Genomic DNA, 21,433 nt, shown 5'->3' on the forward strand with positions numbered 1-21,433 from the left:
CCTGTCATCTGGGTTTCTGGGTTGAACCTTTCACAGATGGTTCCACATAGGACCCTTTATGTTCTAGGTAGAACTCTCCGAATGGTTTCCAAGTTAAACCCTTATAAAATGTTTGAACAACAATCAAAAAAGGTTTCTCCTATGAGAACAAGCTGAAGAACGCTATATAGTTGTAGTTAGCACCTTTATTTCTCAGAGTGTAGTCTGTTGAGAGGAAGGTGAGCATGTGTTCTTACTACAGCTGCATGGAGGAAACATGGTATTTTTTCCTCTGGGGGCGATTCCACACTGCTGCAGGAATGTGAAGCTGTCATACAGTTGTTGTTGTGGCTCTACTTTACTTTAGCCTCAGGTTTCATCTGTCACCAAACATCAGCAGAGACTCACCCAGGAAACTTAGCAGAGTGTTAGGACTGCATCGTCGCCTTATGAAAAGAACACCAGTAGCGTGGATAAACAAACACACCGCGTCCCTTAATGCATGGCGCTTTGTAAGAGCGTGCCGTGGGCGATGTCTGAGCAGCTTCCATCAGTGCTACAGTGCAGTTGTCAGTGTGTATGACAGGCCCTGTGTGTGATGTCGGTGAATGAGAGCCGTGTCCTTGAGCCTCCCATTCTTTCCTCTGAGCGACTGTATGAACTGTAGCTGACATGCTGCAGCGGGGCCCGCACACGTCACACAGAAGCAGCGCTGCTTTCTAGGAACTGGCATCCTAAGAGCCGGAGTTGGTGACGACAACAGAGTTCACATTTTTTTGTGGTGAAATTCTTTATTAGGAATAACCCCCTGAGATGTACCATCTTGTTTTTAAGAGAGTCCTCAGCAATAAAACAAACATAATAAACCAAAAATTTAACAAAAACAAAAAGAAAGATAATGAAACAATCCCAAATATGACAAAAACAAACAAACAAAAAGTGCAATATAAAAGCCATATAAAATCATGAGATCATACTCAAGCAGTGCATGAAGATGGATCATTCATTTGTCGATTATAGAGAAGTATTAGCCAGTCATAGCATTACATAATTGTCGAGGTATGATAATGAACATGTACAGTGGGTCTTATAATTAGAAGACAAGACATTTTGAACAGGTCAAAAGATGATATGGACATGGATGATTATTCTAATCAGACATAAAGGCTTTCTTAGTTATTGGTGTAGAGACTGCAGGAACAGAAAAAATAACCACGTGGAGTGTCTTAATTGATCATTTAAACTTTTTAAGAAAGAAATTGTGAAATAAAAAAATGCTTCAATACTGCAGACCAAGTGGCCGTGACTTCTGGGTGTACCATGGCAGCTGATTTACACTGAGGAGATACGTAAAATCTCTGCAGTTATGCAAAACTTGTCATCTCCGCCAAGGATTTTTTTAATAGGCCTGTGGTCTGTACAGATCAGCCTCCCCATGGTTCGGCCCTCATGTGATCTGTGGACTAAATGAAATCATCATAGTGTGAAATACAGTTTTATTGTCGCTGTATTTAAAGTAATAAGTCTGTGAATCTCAATGCAGAGAAAAGAGAGAAAAGACAGACGTGCTGTGTTTTACTCTGAAGGGCTCAGTATGTCACAGAGTCTGAAAACTATTATTATTGTGAATTTTGTGATCTGTTGTACCTTTAGTTTTTGGTGCAGTTTGTTTGTCCATTTGACAGTAGGATTATAGACAAACTAATGGTCAGAGTTTTATGAAATTTTTCAGAGAGATGTAGCAGGGGTCAAAGGAGAACCCATTAAATTTTGGAATAAATCATGGGGTGGATACACAAATTATCCTTCACTTTTCGTAAGAGCCATTCCAGTTATTTCTGTTTCATTTAATTGTAACATCAACATGTCCTTGTCACTGTGAGTACACTGTTGTTAGCATTTAGCTCAAAGCACCTATGTGCTTAAATACAGCCTCACAGAGCCACCAGTGTGGCTGTATACTCCCCCGTCCCCACAGTCTAAATACTCTACTATGCTATGGAGAAGAAGATAGTCAGATGCATGTAAGTGAGCTGTAGAAAGTTCAGAATATTTTGTTTTTGAAATTGGGAATAAAACACATAACCATAGCTGCTGAATTCATCCATAATTTTGCAGGATCTAAAACTGAAATATGAACCGAATGAATGTGCTTCCTGCAAAGAGTAACCGCACTGTTAGGAGTGCAAGCAATAGAATTTTAAGCTTGGTGGGTGGATGATTTGATTGAACCAGAAGAGTTTCATATCCATCCAAGCCTTGGAGGTGCTCTTTGTAGAAAATAAACAGGAGTTTTACCCCTGGAGCCCTGGACAATTGCAAAAACTTCTACCACTTTGCAACAGTACTTGAGCTGAGGCCCTGGAGTGTGATGGACTTTGGCTTTCTGTGACTGTAATCCAAGACATCACTTTTCTGCAGTGTATCATCACTGCAGCTTCACTAGTCAACACTGTTACACTGTAAATCCTTTGTACTTTTCTTCATCAGTAATGTTGGCTCCCTCTGACCGCAATCCTCTTTGCTCCTGACATCATTTACAGCCAGTTGTTCAGTTTGCTTCTGCTCCACCTGACCTTGCTAACATGAATCTGACCTTAAACTGGAAGGTCAACACTTGACTCTCCCTCGTAGTAAAAACACTCATGAAGTACTCTTGTGACCCTTTTAAAAGTGAAACGTTTCCAAATTAAAATGATGAAGCACTTCAGTCATGAACCTAAACTGCCACTGTAGACCTAACTGTCTTTGTAAACGTTACACTACTTTTGTGTTACTTTCACCAAGGTAACTGCAGAAGTATAAGCACTATAAAATGGAAGAGGGTCATGTTGTTTAATAGCGGTATCCCTGTAAATGCTCCTCTATTGCGATATTTACAGTAAAAAAGGTTTCAGTCATTCTTGTCCATCTCGTGTTGACACCAGCTCCATGCAGGGTTGCATCTCAGTTGTGTCTCACAGGCGTTACCATGATGGAAAGTATCTGTTTACACTTCAAGTCTATTTTTTTGACCAAATGTGCGTAAATGTGCCCAATAAAAAGGTACAGAATAAATATAGGCTATGGTGAATTGCAATGGCCCACATTTCCCATCATGCATCATCATTTTATGTTCTAAAATGCAAATGTTAGTTTTTAGCAGTTGTTTGGAATGTGTCCGTTCATAACATGTTATGTTGGTGACTTGCATTTTTTGCTGGTTTTGCTGGTTTTAGTGACACTAGCTGTACCAGTGTATGCTACACTTTCAAACAGTTAGTGTGTTGTGCCCCGCTTCTGAAATGAATCCACCTTTGGCAACGTGGCATAGTGAATTAAATAATATTACAGAAATCTTACCAGTAATATGGTATAGTACTTGAAAATAAAATCAAAAAGAAAATACTGATATGCTTCAGTACCTCAATATTATTTTTTGTGATATTGTATCAACTCTAACAAATTCTGTATTGTGATAAGGGCTACAACTAACAGTGTATTTTTTATTAACAATTAATCTGTCAGTTATTATCTCAATTGACCGATTTGTTTGTTTGGGCCATAAAATATCAGAAAATGGGTGACAATATCTTTGTCTTGTCTCAGATGTCTTGTTTTATCCACAACACAAAGGTCTTCAGTTTGATGTCACAGAGGACTTAAGAAACCAGAAAATATTCACTTTTGAGAAGCTGAAATCAGAGAATTTGGACATTTTTCATTAAAAATAATAATTCGAAAGGATTATTCAATTATCAAAATAGTTGCATATTAATTTAATAGTCGATTCATTGATTAATTGTTGCATGTCTAATTATGATACTTGCAAATACAGTGGCAGTGGTTTATTCTGTATTGTGTTTAAACCACCAGTAGATAGCAATAAAATTGCATAAAAAAATCAGCTTTTGCTAGCTAAATCCAATTTTAGGAAAAGTGTCACAGTATAAAGAATATACAACCATATTTATAAAAAAGTTGATTTTTGCTTACAGTATAAGGATATATCACAATATATTGAATCGTAACACCTGTATCGCGATACGTATTGTATTGCCAGATTCTTGACAATACACAGCCTGAATTGTTACTGCTAAAAGTAATATTTTACAGTAATGGGTTGCAGTAATGTGTTGCTTTGGAAATGCATTATATTTGTAATGTGTTTACTTCAAAACTGTTCACGAGTAGATCACAACAGTTGAACCCTGTGCAAATAACTCACAGGCTAGAAAGTGATGCATTGTGGTCTCTACTGTCTTTCTCTTGTGCCAGTGCGGTGCTCTCTTTGTGATTACTCCACTGCATTGTGCTCTCAGTGCATGCTAATGGACAAATGTGATTAAGAGCACAGAGCTGAGCCATAGATTGTACAATGGAATTAGAGTTGTGCTTGGGCCAAATAGTGATGACTGTGCACTGTCAGGGCTCGGATGAGGAGCACGTTATGTTTGTTGGTACAGTGGATGCTAGAGGGCGGTTAGCAGCAACGAGGGGCCTGCATCTCTACTTCAAACTCTGTGTGTGCAGCCCCTCCACCGCTAACCAGATGGGAGGCTGTTTGACATTTCCTTTGAGTTGTGATGCCACATCAGCTTATTTCCTCCCTCTTGTCATTCCTTATCTGCTCAGTTTATCCTTGATCCCTCCGTCTTTCTGGCCGCCTCATCTTTTGGCCTCTCATCTTCCCTCCTTGTTCCATTCGTCTCTCTGTTTCTCTGTCACTCCTCTGAACAGAGGGAGAGCGATGACCGGGCACGCAAAAAAAAGAAAAAAGAAAAGAGTACTCCATGCTGTTACCATAGCAACTGCATCCAGGAGCCGAGCCAGTACTATTCCACAGACGTGCATGCTCCCTCTCTCACTCTCCCTCCACTTGCTTGACTTAGATTAAAGCTCACCTCTGATGAGAATGAGGAGAAAGAGAAAGAGGCAGGGGAAACAAGGGAGAAGGCGACGCTTGTTAGTGAAGAGTAGCGTTTCATAATCCTCCAAGGAAACAATGTGCGTTTCTCTGTGATGAATCATTATTACTGATGACAGATATCAAAGACACAGATTGTCAGTGAACTGCACGTAGTGCACAACAAAGGGAACAGGCAGTGCACTCCTGCACTGTAAGGTGCTTTTCTCTCCTCTGTTGAGGTGTGGGTCGCTGGGTCGCCGGAGGCGATTGCGGGTAATGGTCTGTTACAGGAAATTAATGCATTTACAGGGCTCGACTGCCTCGCTCTACGACATCAATCTGTTTTAATTTGGCAATTAATCTGATTTCATGAGAAGATGTCTCAATAAGGGACCCCACTTACAACAAACTAACTTTGGAATATATGATTTGTGTTCTAAATTGTGTGTGCATGTGTCCTCGAAGGGTTTTTTCATTACTGGCTGACATGTATTATACAAATCTTTGTAAACACTTCAGAGCAACAGTAGCCAATTTGAGTATGTTAGAATTTGTGTCACAGTTAGCTCTGTGTTCTGTTTGTATGGGCTAACTGTTTAAATGGAGAGGCAAAAATGTTGGGAATAGTTTGACATTTCAGGAAATTCTTGTATTGGCTTTCTTGTTGAGAGTTAGATGATTGTCCATTAAATGAGGATGGGTTAGCTCAGTTTGTTATCATGGCAGTTAGCAAACTAGCTTTTGCCCCCATTTTCCAGTTGTCATGCTAACTGTCTCCTAGCTGTAGCCACATATTTGCTGGAAAAAAACACGAACAGCAAAAGAACAAATTAATATGCTAAAATGAAATGCTAACATACTGTAATGTGACCCAGGAAACTGGCACAACTCTACTGCCTTGATGTATGACATCAATCTGTATTAATTTGGCAATTAGTCTGATTTCATGAGTAGATGTCTCAATAAGACACCCCATTAAAAACAAACTAACTTTAGGCTATCTAATTTGTATTCTAAATTGTGTGCATGTGTGCGCATGCATCCTTGTGGGCTTTTTCATTACTGGCTGTTCTTCATAATCACTTCAAGGCAACAGTAATTATCGATTTGGGTATGGTTAGAAAATGTGTCACAGCTGGCTGTATGCTTGTTAATTATTTTTCTGTTTCTATGGCTGATGGTAACATTTATTATGGTGGTGCCATTGTATGTCAACTCTGTAGACCCTCAAAATCAAAGCTAAATAAGAACCATGGTTTAAAAGTATGTATTTTGATTAGCATTAAGAGAACTCTGAGCAGCTTTAAAGAATAAAATGGCTGCTCATTACGACTGTGCTGGGAAATGAAGTAATGTAGCATTTTGTCAATCCCATAAGACATCAGGACATCAGATACTTTATGTGATGGAGGCCTCTCTTTAATAATTGACTAATGTATTTGAAATACTACTCTTTTCTCAGTTTATTAAAAAAAATAGTTAGTGTCCAAGCCTGGACATGCCCCTGTATGTGTCAACTTCGTCATAATAATTATATTCATTAAATATATGATTATAAGGATTTATAAGATGAGAAATTTACATCAACAAAAAGAAATCACGGTACACCTAATGTGTGTTCTTTGTGTGTCCAAATTCAAGTCCTCAGTGGCGAAAAAGCAATTTAATTAAAAGGAATAAAAAGGTTGACCCGTTACAAGGTTTAATAGGCAAAAGTTTTAAATTATATTTTTCCAGCATAATTGAAGAGCAAAAATCAAAAACCTCTTAAAAACATTTTTGTTTCAATGCTCAAGAATAATATTCTGATATTCTTTTGTGTGCTTGTGTGTGTAAGGGTTTTTTTCATCACTTGTTCACATGTATTGTATGAGCACTTCAAAGCAACAGTAACTATCGATTTGGGTACGGTAGGACAGTGTGACGATGTGTGACGGTTGGCTGTGTGCTTGTTAATGTGCTCTGAACAGAAGTGAAAAATGTCCACAGTGGAGAACAGAAATGGCTGTTTTCAGATAATTTGTTGTCGTGAGCACGGCTCAGCTGAGACAGGTATGCTTGCACAGACGGCGGCAGATGAATGCATGGTGTCATGTAGCCCAGATGGATGTTAAGTGAGGGGGGACGTCGGCTTCTGTTTGACTTGGACAGGATGAGAAAATGCGCACCTGTAATGCACACAGGGGAGACGCTCGTTATTTTCAGCTTGACTGAATCGGACCGGAAGGCGACTGCGATAACAGAAAGACATGGGCGGCGCTGAGTGTTTGCTTCCCTCGCCATCAGAACGCGATACCCAGTGGACTTTTTCCTCTCCAATCAGGAACTTTACTTGGCAGTCATATTCACGATTCCACCAGCGAAGGGAAATTGATTTAGCAACTTGGAGCTCAGCGCCCAGCTGGATCAGACAGCACAAGCGAAATGAGGCCCGGAGTGGACATACCACTCCACGCTTCATTTTTGTCCCCGAGGAGGGGAATTCGTTTCTGTCAAATCACTGTGATTGTAAGTAATGGGACGGCTGTGATGATAGCACAGCAGAGGAGGAGTGAGGAAGGGAGAGGAAGGGGAGGGTTTCACACTCCTTTAACCACGTGCAATATGTCAAGACCTTCTGTGGTCAGGAGTTGAAGGCGGGGAGGGGTTGTGTCTTCTCTGAACCAGTGTGATCCGGTTGTGTTCCCGCCTCAGTCGTCAGCCATGATCGCCCACAGTCCCTAGGTGCATTATGTTGATATGATTTGCGGCTCGCGGTGCAGAGAGACCTCCAGGGTCATACAGAGACTGGATTATGTACAAGGTCCTGGACTATTGTCTGGGGAGCTCTATAATACACAGGCATTATTCCTATACACTGTGCGGTGCAGATCCCACTGAGAATATGTTCACATATTATGCGCCTTGTCTTCCTTTCATAAAAGGTCACAGAGGAACATGTTCTAGGGTCATAACCACCCTATTCATCTGGTGAGCAATCCAGTTATAAAAGTGTGGTGGTGTGTGTGGATGGTGTGTATAAATAAATAAAAAATACACCTTGGAACACAGAAAATATCTATCCACAGGGCGGAAACACCTTAGAATAAGGATAATTTAATTTACATTAGTTAATGCCTGATAAGCATTAACTCACAGTTAATTTATAGTTAACTAATGTGTTTAGTAGTCATTTACTAATGGTAACACCAATAATGTAAAATTAAGTCTTATTTAAAGGACACATGTTTTCAACTTTACAATAAGGGCCACAAAGACCATCAACAGATGGTTAGATATAATTAAATAATGTTTATAACATGCATAGTAAGTTAAAGGTTAGGCTATAAGTTACTGAACATCTAGATAACGATAAATGAACAAGCAAACTTCTCCATGTGGATTATAGATTTTGTCCACTGATTTTGACAAAAAATTTAATTATAATTTTCATTTTAATCTTTAACAAAAATAACTGAGAAGTTGGAGGGTGGACAGGTAAGTGAACGCTTATTATCCTTAAATAAACATTTATACAAATGTTTTCTTTTCAATGAAATGGCTTAGTTATTAACTTCAAGATATACTGACTAATTAACATTTTTATCAGCCATATACTCACATTAGTTAGTACCCTAATTAACATGTAAAATTTTAATAATGTTAGATGCTAATTGAATCTCTATGAACTATAAATAATGTACAATATGAACTGATACACCAATAGTAAATAATCACTATGCACATCAGTTAACTATTAATGAACTGAGTTAATTCTTATTAAGCATTTACTAATGTATGAATCGTTGCCATAGATAACATGAATGCCATTATTAAATGAATACTAGACACATTGGTTGACTATTAATTAACTGTGAGTTAATACTTATTAAGTATCAACTAAGTAAGAGATAATGTAGAGCATCACCCTGTCAGGGTTTATTTCTCTATAGTGACCTGCTCGCTCTGCATTATCCCACTTATTTCACGGCTGCTTACTAAAGAGATCAAAAGTTTACATAAAATGTTGATTCAAATATGATTTTATTGATTTTGAAAAGATTTCATTGCTTCCGCTTGAAAAAATAGTCTGTTTCTACGGTTGTAACAGCTTCCATAGTAACGGTTACTCCGTAGCAAAGATGAGCCTACTTAGCATTATAATTCACATTAAACTGAACATTTCCAATGATGGCGAAGTGACACAAGGTGAATGGGACTTCTAAACTTTTGTCACTTTCCTTGTCATCTAGCTTCTTGTGTCTTTTCACCTCTCTTTCTTTCTCTGCGCTGTTTTCCTCTTCTTTTCTTTTCTTTACTGAGGACTGGTCAGCCATTAACCGTGAATCTAAAGTTTTGGTCTCTCCAAATATATTAAAATAGATATTGGAAAAATATTCTTTTTTTTTTTCTGATGGAGCAACAGAAAACTAATGGCTTCTTGCTGCAGGGTGTAGACGTCTTTCTGCGGATTATTATGACACGACGTGATCCGCCAGAGTTGATCAGAGCGGTGTCCATGTCAACGGTCTGCTTTTCATAGCATCGCTCCGCTATAAAGACTTTCGAATGCTATAATTGACCAATCAATGTATGAATCAATGGACCCTTCTTGTAAAGTGTTACCCACAAGGCACCTTGTTTTTCTGGGGTTGATAGTCAGCTTCTTTTTCTTTGTCACTTCAATAGTGGCCAAAAATGCACAATATCATGTCCACAATGGCTTTTAACAACAGGAAATTTTCAACTATCTGTGTCATTCACTGTGAATGTCAAGTTATTGTGTCGTTCAGTATCACAGAGCAGAGAGCTTCATTTTTAATTCACTGACTTTCAATCATCACACAGAGAGAAATCCATCGTAGGGGAGGCAGAAAAGCCAATTTCTCGTTAACAGACAATGTAATACACACAGTGTGATTTTTTTTTTTTTTTTTTTTTTTTTTTTTTGCGTCATGAACATAAAAGTACCCAGCCTGCATGGGCTTATAAGACATTAAATATACAGTTGCAGTGGAGTCTTGACAGAAAAGAATATAAATTATTACACAAGACTCTACAGTGAACAAAATACTTCAACTGTGTTGGCTTTACTAAACTCTACAAACACAATCTGACACATAAAACACAACTCAGAAGGGAGAGTTTTTCAAACAGAATAAATATGCATTTTATTTGAATGTTTTATTGAAGAGTAGAGTCCTTAAATCAGCATATAAGATGTAGTAAAAGTGTAAAATCCATAAGAGGGACGTCATTTTAAACCAGCCTGCTTCTAGTCTTTGAATTTTCTGATTTAAAGAAGCCTCTGCATCAGGAGTTTTTGAAGACTGAGTGCCAATTTATGGAGCCAGCATATAATTGAGGACTGCACAGGAAAACCAATGAACTTGTCGCAGGATTTATGATTAGACTCATAATGGCGTTTAACTTTAAATAGCTCAGTGCTCAGCTGGATCCGACAGCACAGAATTCACTTTGTCCTCCGAAGTCTGACAAAGTAAGAGCTGATCCAGTTTTTCAGAAACCGCAGCTTTTCCAACTCACTTCCACGTTAAACTGCTGAGATGTCCACCAAAATACAACACTAACATTGACGAGAGAACAGTGCCACTAGATGACACCTGTTAGGGGGGAACAGTTTGATTCAGTAGCTGCGTGTCTATTAGGCTAAATGGAGACTATTGAACGTGAAAGTATTTAAATGGATTAAATGTCATGTTCTGGGGCACACAACAAGTTTCTGAGGGCTGTACTCTAAATTTTAGTTGTTAAAGGTAGAGGCTAAACAAAGTGTGGTAATAATTAAACCTATTTTGTCAAATTAATTGTTTAACATTTCAGGAAATACTTTTTTTGTTTAAAAAATGATCTTTTATTTAAATATAGATAAGAGGCACACAGGAAATGGGGCACGAGGGAGAGAAGATTGACATCACTTTCAAATGGCTAGCTTAGCTTAGCTTAGCTTAGCTTAGCTTATCTTATCTTAGCTTTGCTAAGCCTGGGCAACAGAAAACAGCCAGTCTGGCTCTGTCCAAAGGTAATGAAATACTTCACTAGCACTGCTAAAGCTCCCTAATTAACGTATCATATCTCTTTTGTTTAGTCTGCACTAAAAGTGAAGTAAAAGTGTTTTTTTTTTCAGTTACTGCTTTTGGCCAATAAATATTTCAGTATGTAACCCAGTGTAAAACCTCAACTTATCATTTTTACAACTTTGTTTTTGTAACAAATAAAAAAAGAAAATATAAGTGAATTTAAGTGGATTTGTCACAGTTAGCTGGCAATTAAGCTAACTTTTCACCTTTGCCTCTGGTTGTTATGTTAAGCTAAGCTATCTGTCTCCCAGCTGTAGCCCAGTTTTTGCTGGATAGTCACAAGTGTGGTGTCAATCTTCTCCTCTAACTCTCAGCAAAAACGTGAATAAGCATGTTTCCTAAAATGACAGTGTTGTATTGTAAATTGAGATTTCTTCTGACTAGTCCAGCATTGTCTGTGTGAAAATTGATGACCTTTTTCACAGCAGTCATTTTGAAATGAAATAGTAGGGTAAAGAAGACAAAGAAGAGAAGGGTAAACACAGGTGTTACTGATGATACTAATTAAGATTTACAGAGTCAGGGTGCTGCTATTGTGTGTGTTGGCTCCTTGGAGACGCTCTGCAAAATAGAACGGGACCATAATTAATGTCATTGGTAACACCTGTGTTTACGCCACTGTTTCATATCAATACGGCTGCCTTGAAAAAGGTCTATTAAATTCTTCAGATATCTTAAATATATTTCTGTTGAGGCATGCTTCCAGTGCACATCTCTCCAAACTGACAAAACTGGCTGCACTTTACTTTCACTTCAGCTAATATTATTGTTCAGTCCACCCACACCTATAACCTGCAGCTGAAGGCAGCAGGAGCCAACGGACCTTGAGGAAAATGTAGAAATTGACAAAGTGAAGTAGAAGTCGATGAGGGAGGCCATGGGGAGGTGACTGCGCAGACAAGAAAATAACAACACTTGAAAAATGATGACACATAACAAAACCACATAACTCAAACAAAGGACCTGCTCCTCTGTCTAACGTTGTGTTTGTGACAGTCAAATATAATTTTTTTTTGCCTACAGCATTATTTATGCATCTAGGTAGTTTTGGTGTGAGTTGCCAGGTTTTGGAGATATCAACCGTAGAGACAGAGAGGACAGACATCTCTATGGCTGATATGTCCAAAGCTTGGCAACTCTCAACATAACAATCTAGATGGATAAACAGGCACTAACAGGTAGGGGGAAATATATTTATTTTTAATTTTGGGGTGAACTGTGCTTTGAATGCAGGAATATGTTTTTTATTAGACAAATCAAAGACAGCAGTATGACCTGAGCCCCCATGTTCCAAAACATGACACAAAAGTGCCTTCTTGAACAAAATAAGGCATGGTGCCCTCTAAAGTGCCCCTCCAGTGGACAAAATGTGGTGAAGTGCCCTTAAAGGTGCTCCTTCCAGTGGACAAAATAAGGTATGGTGCCCACTTAAGTGGCCTTCCATTGGACAAAATGTGGTAAAGTGCCCTCTAAGGTGCCCCTGTAGTGGACAAAATGTGGTAAAGTGCCCACTGGGATGCTCTTCTAGGGATGCCCTTCTCAAAATGATAAAGTGCCCTCCAAGGTGCCCTTCCAGAAAATGTGATGAAGTGCCTCATAGTGTGTTTTATTACAGTTTTCATGGTTGTTGCACAATAAAACAATTTTAATCTTAAACGGGAATTGGAACTTTTTCACCTTAAATGCGCAACAATTTTAGCAGCACTGGTACCCCACCACATACAGCTGGTGCCCTTTCTATTGTTTTCGCCCCTGTCCCTCAAACAGTCTGAGTCTGCCACTGCTGAATCTACATATTACTGTGCCTGTCCAAGCACTCATGGATGAGTAATAGCACACTTGTCTTTTTTTTGGTTTAACACCTTTGTGACTGAAGGAATTCACTGTTGACATCCATGAGTACTGAAGGTAGAGTCATCGCCTTATTAATTTTTTTGGTAATCATCATCTTAGTGCTGGAGCTTGTCTTGCTTAAATAGATGATCATTATCTGGCTCAGTGAGAGATTTTATAATTAAAGTAAATGTCCGTGATGGCAAGGTGAATTATGTCTGTTGAAATTGTGTTGTGTCAAGAAGCTTCAGCTTTCAGAATTTGTAATGAAGGTGAGATCCTGGCGCTGGTGCCGTTATTGTTTTGGGGTGAATGCATTCATGTTCTGAATTCTTCACAGTCTCCAACTGCAGCAGCTGCTGTCATCTCAGCTCTCTTGATTCTGAGAGGAAGCATGCATTATTGTTTTGACATGGCATTTTGAAGAGAAAGCTCTGCTCAGCTGGGATGCTCTTTGAACATTTTTGCTGTGCTCTTGTCTCTCCTCTGTTTGGTGACGTAGATGTTTGCTGTGTTGTTGTCTCTCTTCAGGTTGGTGATTTTGCAGAAGCGACAGAGGCAGGCCCTGAGTCGGAGGTGAAGAGTGAAAGATAGGAGTCCTCCCAGACAGCAGGGAGCAGCAGCAGGCATGCAGGACTCCACTTCGGACAGCAAGATGGCCAAACAGGTCAGCGCAGCCCTAATTGCACTAATGGATCACTGCTAAAGCCACAGACTTCCCTGTGGTTGTGTAAAGTCATAATAATACAGGAAACTGTAGCTTTTAGCTCAGAAGGTAAGAATAGGCTCCACTTGGACTGGGTTGCACCTGCTATCCGTAAATCCATTTCACAGTTTTGTGTAAAGTCTTTCTTATGTTTCACAGTCACTAGAAGCTAGTTTCAGAGTAGAAAGTAGTTTAAGGGCAAAAACAATAAAACTTAACTGACAATCATTTGTAAATACAAGTCTGACTTTGTTCTATTTATATGTTTATTTATAGAGAAATGATTTAACAAGTTTACAGTATTCATGCAGTTTTAAATGCTAATAATATTCTAACCTAACCATGCTATTTATTTAGTCTGACAGTGTTAGTTAAACATTTTGAGGTAAAAAAAAATGTAGTTCATAATCTTCCTGGCTTACATCGTTACTAAAGGACGCCAATTGAGTCTCAGGACAGATATGATACATGTTATATTACTTCTTTTACTCCTTTGCATAAACAGTACAAGCTGACGTCATTTTTGTCATTTGGTTTGAGAGGGACCTGGATGCAGAAATCTGCAAGAGCATGTGCATGTAGCACCTCCCCACTAAACTGAAAATCTGAAATTTAGCAGAGTTATAAGAGGTTTGGATTATATATTATGAAAATAATGTTTTCTGGTGTTCCCTAGTATGTGGTGGACAGATTGTTGCATACCGCTAACAACTGCTAATGGTAACACTTGTAAGCTAAGGTAGCCATGCAGCTAATATTAGCAGTGCTTTTAGTGACACTGCCCAGTTTGGGAGATTGCAGTGTCATTAGAGCAGAAGCTTTGGACCACCACGTAGAATTTTATGTGCAGCAGCTTGCCACTCTTGGACCATTCAGTTAGCTAGCAGCAGTCACACCTGACAGTGTCTACAGTGACGGCGTGTCTACATGAGAACTTCAATTAATTTAAGAATCATAAAATCTTTAAATGTAAAAGCTAGCTTAAAATTAAGCTAAGTTTGACTATATCAAGAGCTGATGCAACCAGCTCCAAACTTGTGTTTTAGCAAGCTGAGAATACCATTACATGGCAGAAAAAAAAGGGTTCATTTGTTCATATTTCCTCTTTTACAACAGGCCTGTGGGTCTTATAGATAATGAAGATGATACTGATTATGAAGATATTTTATCTGTATTCATTAACTTCCAGTAGTTCTTGATATTGCAGCAGTTTTGCCTGGTCTGAAGCAGAGTCTTTAAGTCTTTGTTCCAAAGAGTCTGAAGACTATATGATATATGTGTATTACCTCAGATCATTAATGTGATTATATTTCACTTCTGTTTTATGCTATAATTCAGTGCTTAGTCTGCACAACTGTGAGTCAGTGCGCTTTCCAGTAGATCTACATTATACTGTATGTTTTTCTGTATCTGAATTAGCAGAGTGCATAAAATCCATAAAGCCACAATACTGACTCTACACCATTGATTTTCTCTCAGGCCAGTGCAATCAAAGAGCTTAATCTTAAGGCACTGTCCTGATACAGAGTACTTCAAAGTATTTTAACCATTTCAGATATTCACTGAGGTATCATGGCTGAACTATAACTGTGTCATTTGACTGCCTTTCTCTATATTTATGTGTAAAGGAACAGAACTCCAAGCATCTTGACGAGCACAGAGAAACAGACGACATGTCTGAGAAGACGTCCCCGAACAAAAACCTCAAATCCCCACAGAAAGGCTCCAAGCGACTTAAAACCACCCCCTTCAAAGTGACCCTGCTGGACTCCACCGAGTTCGAAGGAGAAATTGAGGTACGCATGATGAAAATCGATTTGTCGCCGCACGTTTTCTGGAATTAGCCTCAACACACTTTGAACGAACCCCTGAAAAGCAACTATCTGTACTTCCTTTGTTGTTATTTTTTTTCCTCTGCAGGCACTTGTGTGTGTTGTACAGTGCTGCAGAGGGAGGATAAAACAGGCAAAGAGAATGAAAGAGAGGGTGCCACGCTGAGAGCGCACCAGGGGAGCGAAGCCAAAGCAATGTTACACATTTCTGTAATACACACAGCGGCACACAAAAAAGTGCACACAAATAGTGCCGAATGAAAGTCTTCATTCCACAAAAGATATGTGTTGTCATTACTCAAGCAGTGTGAAAAGGGAGATTTTCCCACTTGCTAGGAAAGGAAAGTGACAGCATGCATAAGAGAGGAGGAAAGAGATAGATGTAATTCTATAGCCTTAAATAAATGCACTTTTATGCTTCTAAGACTAGCAGCAGCAGATCAGGTCTATCTTTCCTGCTAAAATATCTTTTCCAGTATTGTGGTTGAAGGAATTTATATCCAATTATCTTGACTGTGGAGATGCAGCAGTATTTTAAGCTTTTTCTTATTTAGGCTCAACTTTCGATCCCAGTCGCTGACAATGTTTTTAGACACCCAAATCTAGGACATGGTGCGTCTGTCTGGCACCGCTGCCCCTGTAGGTACCTGAGATGACAGAGCTAAATCAGGTTTCTGTCTGGGCCAGTTGATGGCAGCCCGTCTGTGTCACAGCTCAGTACCCTTCCTCTGCATTTCTTCGGCAAGACTTTTGTCTGACGTGACGTGGGCCGGGAGTGAAGATGTATTGTGCATGTTCATGTGAAGAGTGTAACCTCAATACTTTATTTCCTCAAGTTCAAGCCACCACTTTCCAAAATGACCCATATTAGCAGATTCTGTTGGCAGGAAAACAGTGTTTGAAAGTGCTTTGCAAAAAAAATTTCAAGTGACCAATGTGATTCATGTGACTGTTTTCTGCTGCCCTTATGGTTAATATATTATTTTATATATTATTTTATATTTAGGCAACAAGACTACTTGGTTATATTTAGAAGGTTAGTATAATCCAACATTTATGTGAACAGCGGCTTCTGGTATCAGAGTTGGACACACTCATCCAGTCTCCTCCCTCGTGGTTTCACAGTATACAGTAACAACATCATGATACTTGTGCACAATCACAAGATGCTATATGTCAGCAAAAGGTAAACATAAGCTGTATTTGGCTGCTTACTACATACTAGGTGTGGGCAATACGGTCGTAAAACAATATCAAGATAATTCACAGTATTCTGCAGTAACGATATTCTTGACAACAGGACAAAATATTGAAAAATATTTTTGGTTTCAAACTCACAATAGCTGTTGAGTTTGGAGTTTCTGACTCCCCTAGAACTCAACTGTGTGCTTCTGCTTGAGGTGGTGAAATTAGTTTGTTGTTGTTGTTTTTGTTGTTGCCCTCTTTTGCGGTTACAGTCCTCTTGTGCTTTTTAGATATTACTGTGGTTTATTGTGTGTCTCATCTTTTGTAACCAAACCACTTCCAAACTACTGAAGCCAGTCCCCTTTTTCAGAACTGACTCCTATGCCACTGAGCCTTTAAAAATGTTACTTTCACTTTCAGCCGTGCTTGTTGCTGTGCATAACGGTATGATGTCATAATGTCTACAAGTGGGAATAGTTGCATTATTGTGGTGATTTTTTTTTCACATATAAAAAATTATATCAATATATTGTAAACAATACAATATGGCACACCCCTACTACAGACTACTGATGAACACAGTATGAAATATGTACTATTGTACAGTATGAAACTGCTAAAACTGTTAATCTATTTATTTGGCAGTATACTAGGCCAGGGTTAGCCAGTATTCTGTCCATATGCGTTACCTACCAAGATGTGTGTCTCAGCGGTTCTCTAGGTTAGGAGGTTAGGGTTACTCTGCTGTTGATTTGTGCTAAATTGTCAGATCACTGGTTTCCAGTTTTGGAAAGCGGAGACAATAGCATGGCTAATGACAAACCACGGCTAACGTGTAGCATCTCATTACGCTCTTAAAAAAAAGAAAAAGTTATAAATGTGATTATCATGACTTTCCCAAAGATGAATAAATGAATGAATGAGATGGTAACACCTATGAGCCAACTGGAAGGAGCCAGATTCACCATCGCGTTATTTCACTGCAAATGTAATGTGTGTTAGAGCAAACATGAAGTCTCTTAGTATTTCTGTTGCTTTGGAAACATAATGTTACCCTTGCTATGCTTGCTTCAATCAAGCTTGGTGCCTTTTCATAAAACTTACTGACTGATGGTAATTTTGTTTGTGCTAATGCGTTAATGCTCATGCTGGTTTAGCTGATGTTATTTGGTCAACATTTCCCCCTAGGTGATAGATGCATAATTTCAATGAAATCATTGCTGCTGAAGTTGTCCGCTGTGTTGGCTGCAGTGGTCTGTGAGGCTGTGGGACAATAGAGCTCTGTGAGTGTGATTGGCTGGCTGGTTACCCCTGCAGGAGCTTGTGGAACTTCTCCAGGCTCAACATGTTGGGGCACATTTTTGATTTGCATCAGTTTTTGTGAAGTCAGTATTCTAAATCTACTCAGCTGATTTCACCACTTCCAAATTCTCAAATGATGAAATAGCACACGAAAATCATTGTTGTGATCATTCCTTTGCATTGTGGGATACAGTTGGTGATGTAGACTGGTCTGAGGCACACTGGAGATTTTTTACAAATCAGTATGACATCTGCTACAACATGTTTGGTGTGCTGCAGATTTTGCTGCTGTTTGCATACTCTATATGACATGCTTCATTTTCGCCAAATCAGTTTATAGTGCTAGTAGTACAGTGGGCGGCTTTTAAAACAGACATGGCTTGTTTTAAAGGAATAGTTTGACTTCCTGGAGTCTTGCCATCAATGTGAGGTTGCCATGCAACCAGTGGAGACTCCAGGAAGTCACTGCACAGAAATTATTTATGACAATGCTTACATTAAGACGGGGACTCAGAGGAGACTGATTAGAATATGAATGGTCAAGATGTGAGCAGCAGAGACTGAAATGTCACATCTTATTCTCTAGCATGGCTCAAGTTCCAAAAACACTGAATCCTACACATTATGTTAAAGGAGCATTATCAGTTTATTAAATAGGTTTCTTCCCCAGACGTAGCAGAGACAGACAGGCTGCCTGTCTCTGCGCGGTTCCGCAAGAAGCTTGCAACCTTGTAAATTGACTATAACAAGTGTTGATGAGTCCTCCACTGTAAGTTGATCAGCTTGTCAGTTGCCTGTTAATGTAAAGTTAAGCCGGTTATCTTGAACACAAAAGCTCACTGCTCTGAAAATACACACTCTGGATGATGACTTAAGTGGCTGCCTGTCTCACTGCCTGCCAAACTCCTTAAACATTTTGCTCACTTTAACAGTTATAAACAGCTACACCTTCTTCAAGGTTATTAATGATTTCTTAAGACTCATAAACAGACACTAACTCATTCAGCAAATATTCGGCATTAATTTAAACTCTGATGTATGTGAAACGGGCATACAGAACAGTTATTCCAGTCAAGGAAATTTATTATATTAAATATATTACTGATTTCTCCTTTAGTGCAACTCAGTGCTGTCTTTTGTTTGACCCTCCAAGGTAAATGACTCATCTTTCATTATCTACCTCCCAAATTCTTAACACAAACTTTCTGCTGAAAAAAAGTCTTAATCCAAATCTGAGATAACATGATGACACCAGGTTTATTTTCTCAGATTTCAGAAAGCTCCTCCCGAGGCACAGAAGTCATTACACTCCTTGCTGTTTTCACAGCAATTGATCTTCATGTGCATAATCAGTAGAGCTATTTGTGTACTTTGTCAAATGAAAAGTTTGTATTTATATTCCCTAGACTAAGGTTTCAAAAAGTATTGTTTTGGTATAAGTATATGTTTTGGATTGGCACTAATATAAAATAATCTTCATTAGATGCAGAGGGTCACAGGATGTCGTCTTTGTCCAATAAAAGCCTTTGGCACTGCCGCTAACAGGCTGTTAGGAAATCTATAGTTATTACATGGTTGTGAGCCAGGTGCAGCCAAGGAGAAAATAGAAGAGCAATGTTATTATGAGCCACCCCTTAGGATACTTATGCACAAGTGCGTGAAACTCGGTGTGTGCGCTGTGACGTTATGGGGGGAGGGCGCTTTTTATGTGCGAGTGTGTGTGAGGTAAGAATATCAGGAATGCTATGCTTGCACCAACCGCTCTCTCAGTACTATGAAAACATTCAGAAAATACCTCTGGGCCTTTTCCACACCACAACAATAGTTCACATTATGGTTATGAAAGCTTTTGTGTCTTAAGAGCTCTTCCTGAATATTCACCCAGTCCTCGCAGCCCTGCTGATCATCGCCAGTGAAAGATGCACAAAGAAACCTGTTGTGTTTTTTTGGCAATTCTAGTTTTGGGGAGAGCCTGGGACCCCCAGGTCACCGACAAGGCTCAGTCTCGCACTTCCTGTCTCTAATCGCCAGGGTGGAACTTGACGCATTCCGTATCCGCATCCCCCTCATGCTTCCAGGAGTCGGTAATAACAGCGCCGCGAGAAGGCAGGCCACGCTTTAGGAGCGTGCTCCCTGGAGGAGGTGCTGTATTCATGGGTTAATTAAGTGTCTTGTCATGGATGCACGACTGAGCCTCCCCGTGGTCCTTGGGCATGACAGGAGGTACTGCGCCCTACTTCTCTTACCCGGTCTCCGCCTCTGATCGCTGCAGTGTAATCTGCTTGACCGTGCGTCAAGCCTGTGTGTAGAACAGGACTATTTTGGGTGGAACTGAGTGTTTCATGCTCGTTTGTTGTCTTTTTACACTGCCAAGATTTACTATTAGGTGTCCATTCAGGTGGCAACATTGAGATCATTATTGTACAGTTGGACGTTTAATTGCTCCAGAGCAGGGAGCATATAGACTGGATCGATTCAGTCATGGATTATTAGGACTCGACATGCTGATTTGTTTATTTAATTCTTCTTGCTGCTGCTTGTGTCATACAGACTCTTGCTTTACATCGACGGTGTTGCTGTAGGGGACCCGCTGACTGACATAATGGGAGCTTAAGCACTTGCCAAGTGTTGCTCCACCATCCTTTCACCCATAATGAGGCAAAGGAGAAACTCTTTTTCAAGTCCTAGCCTTGAGATATTAAGAAACAAGACAGCAGAAGGATAATACTGCATCTGTTTCCCTGGCAACTGCTTGCTCCATCTCCCTGTCACCTCACAAAGTAGGCCCCAGGGGAGGAGGCACCATATGTGTGTGTGAGAGTAATACTGCAGATGTGTGGCTCAGTGTTAGGTCCACACATTAACATGCTTCCTCTTTGCTCTATATTTAACAGTGGCATGAGCCCATGTACTCTGGCATTAACACTGCATTTATATGGTGTATTTCAACCAATTTTCTTATTCATATTTATAGATTCTATTTCTTGGCAGTGTTATTTACACTGTATTTCTTTTGTGTTTTGTTATTTTTCTATTTTCTTTTCTTTTTTTATATGGATTATTCTTATATTTAGCGGTAGAATAATGCATGTTTTACATACCTCTTATATTGCTGTTTATTTCTGTTATATTATTATTGTTTTATTATTATTTTGTTATATATTTCAGTATAATTCACATATTTTGGCAGATTCCTTATTTTCTGCTTTCTTGTGACCCAGTTTCTCCCGGCGTGTCAACAAAGTATTTCTGATTTCTGATGCACAAATTGATGATGTTGTATTTGCTCTGTGAAATTTAAGTGAAAACAGTTTTCATGTGAACATTCTTTTTCTTGGAGCGAGCAAATCTGGCTGCCAGTGCAGTAAGTGATTTTCACTTGGTGTGATTTCTTTAAAAAAAGTCATGGCAATTGCTCATGTGCCTATTGGCAATCACACTGACAACTGACAATTGAAGAAATCATTGCTGATGGTTTTATTCCTCGCAGTATTAAGAAACTAAGTTGTAACAGAAAATACGTTTGAAAATCAGCTCTCCATAGTGCATTCACAGCAGAGTAGTGCAGTGTCCGTTCGGGGCGTGGCTGTTAAAAGCATGTGCCTGTTCGGAACAGGCTGATTGCTCG

General features: G+C 39.3%; 1 protein-coding gene across 10 annotated transcripts in view; it reads left to right on the forward strand.

Annotated features, from left to right (window-relative positions):
• LOC146331157 (band 4.1-like protein 1) overlaps window positions 1-21,433 on the forward strand; it is a 150,287-nt gene that overhangs the window by 70,284 nt on the left and 58,570 nt on the right. For all 10 annotated transcript variants that reach the window (XM_084727501.1, XM_084727490.1, XM_084727536.1 and 7 more), the window contains 2 exons: window positions 13,312-13,447; window positions 15,115-15,282. In XM_084727501.1, coding sequence (XP_084583627.1) covers window positions 13,409-13,447; window positions 15,115-15,282 — 207 coding nt within the window. In that variant the 5' untranslated portion in view covers window positions 13,312-13,408. The remainder of the gene's footprint in view (window positions 1-13,311; window positions 13,448-15,114; window positions 15,283-21,433) is intronic.

The sequence above is a fragment of the Lutjanus erythropterus genome, chromosome 2 (genome assembly GCF_056507025.1).
Source record: "Lutjanus erythropterus isolate fLutEry1 chromosome 2, fLutEry1.hap2, whole genome shotgun sequence".
In the NCBI taxonomy this organism is placed as follows: domain Eukaryota; kingdom Metazoa; phylum Chordata; class Actinopteri; order Lutjaniformes; family Lutjanidae; genus Lutjanus; species Lutjanus erythropterus.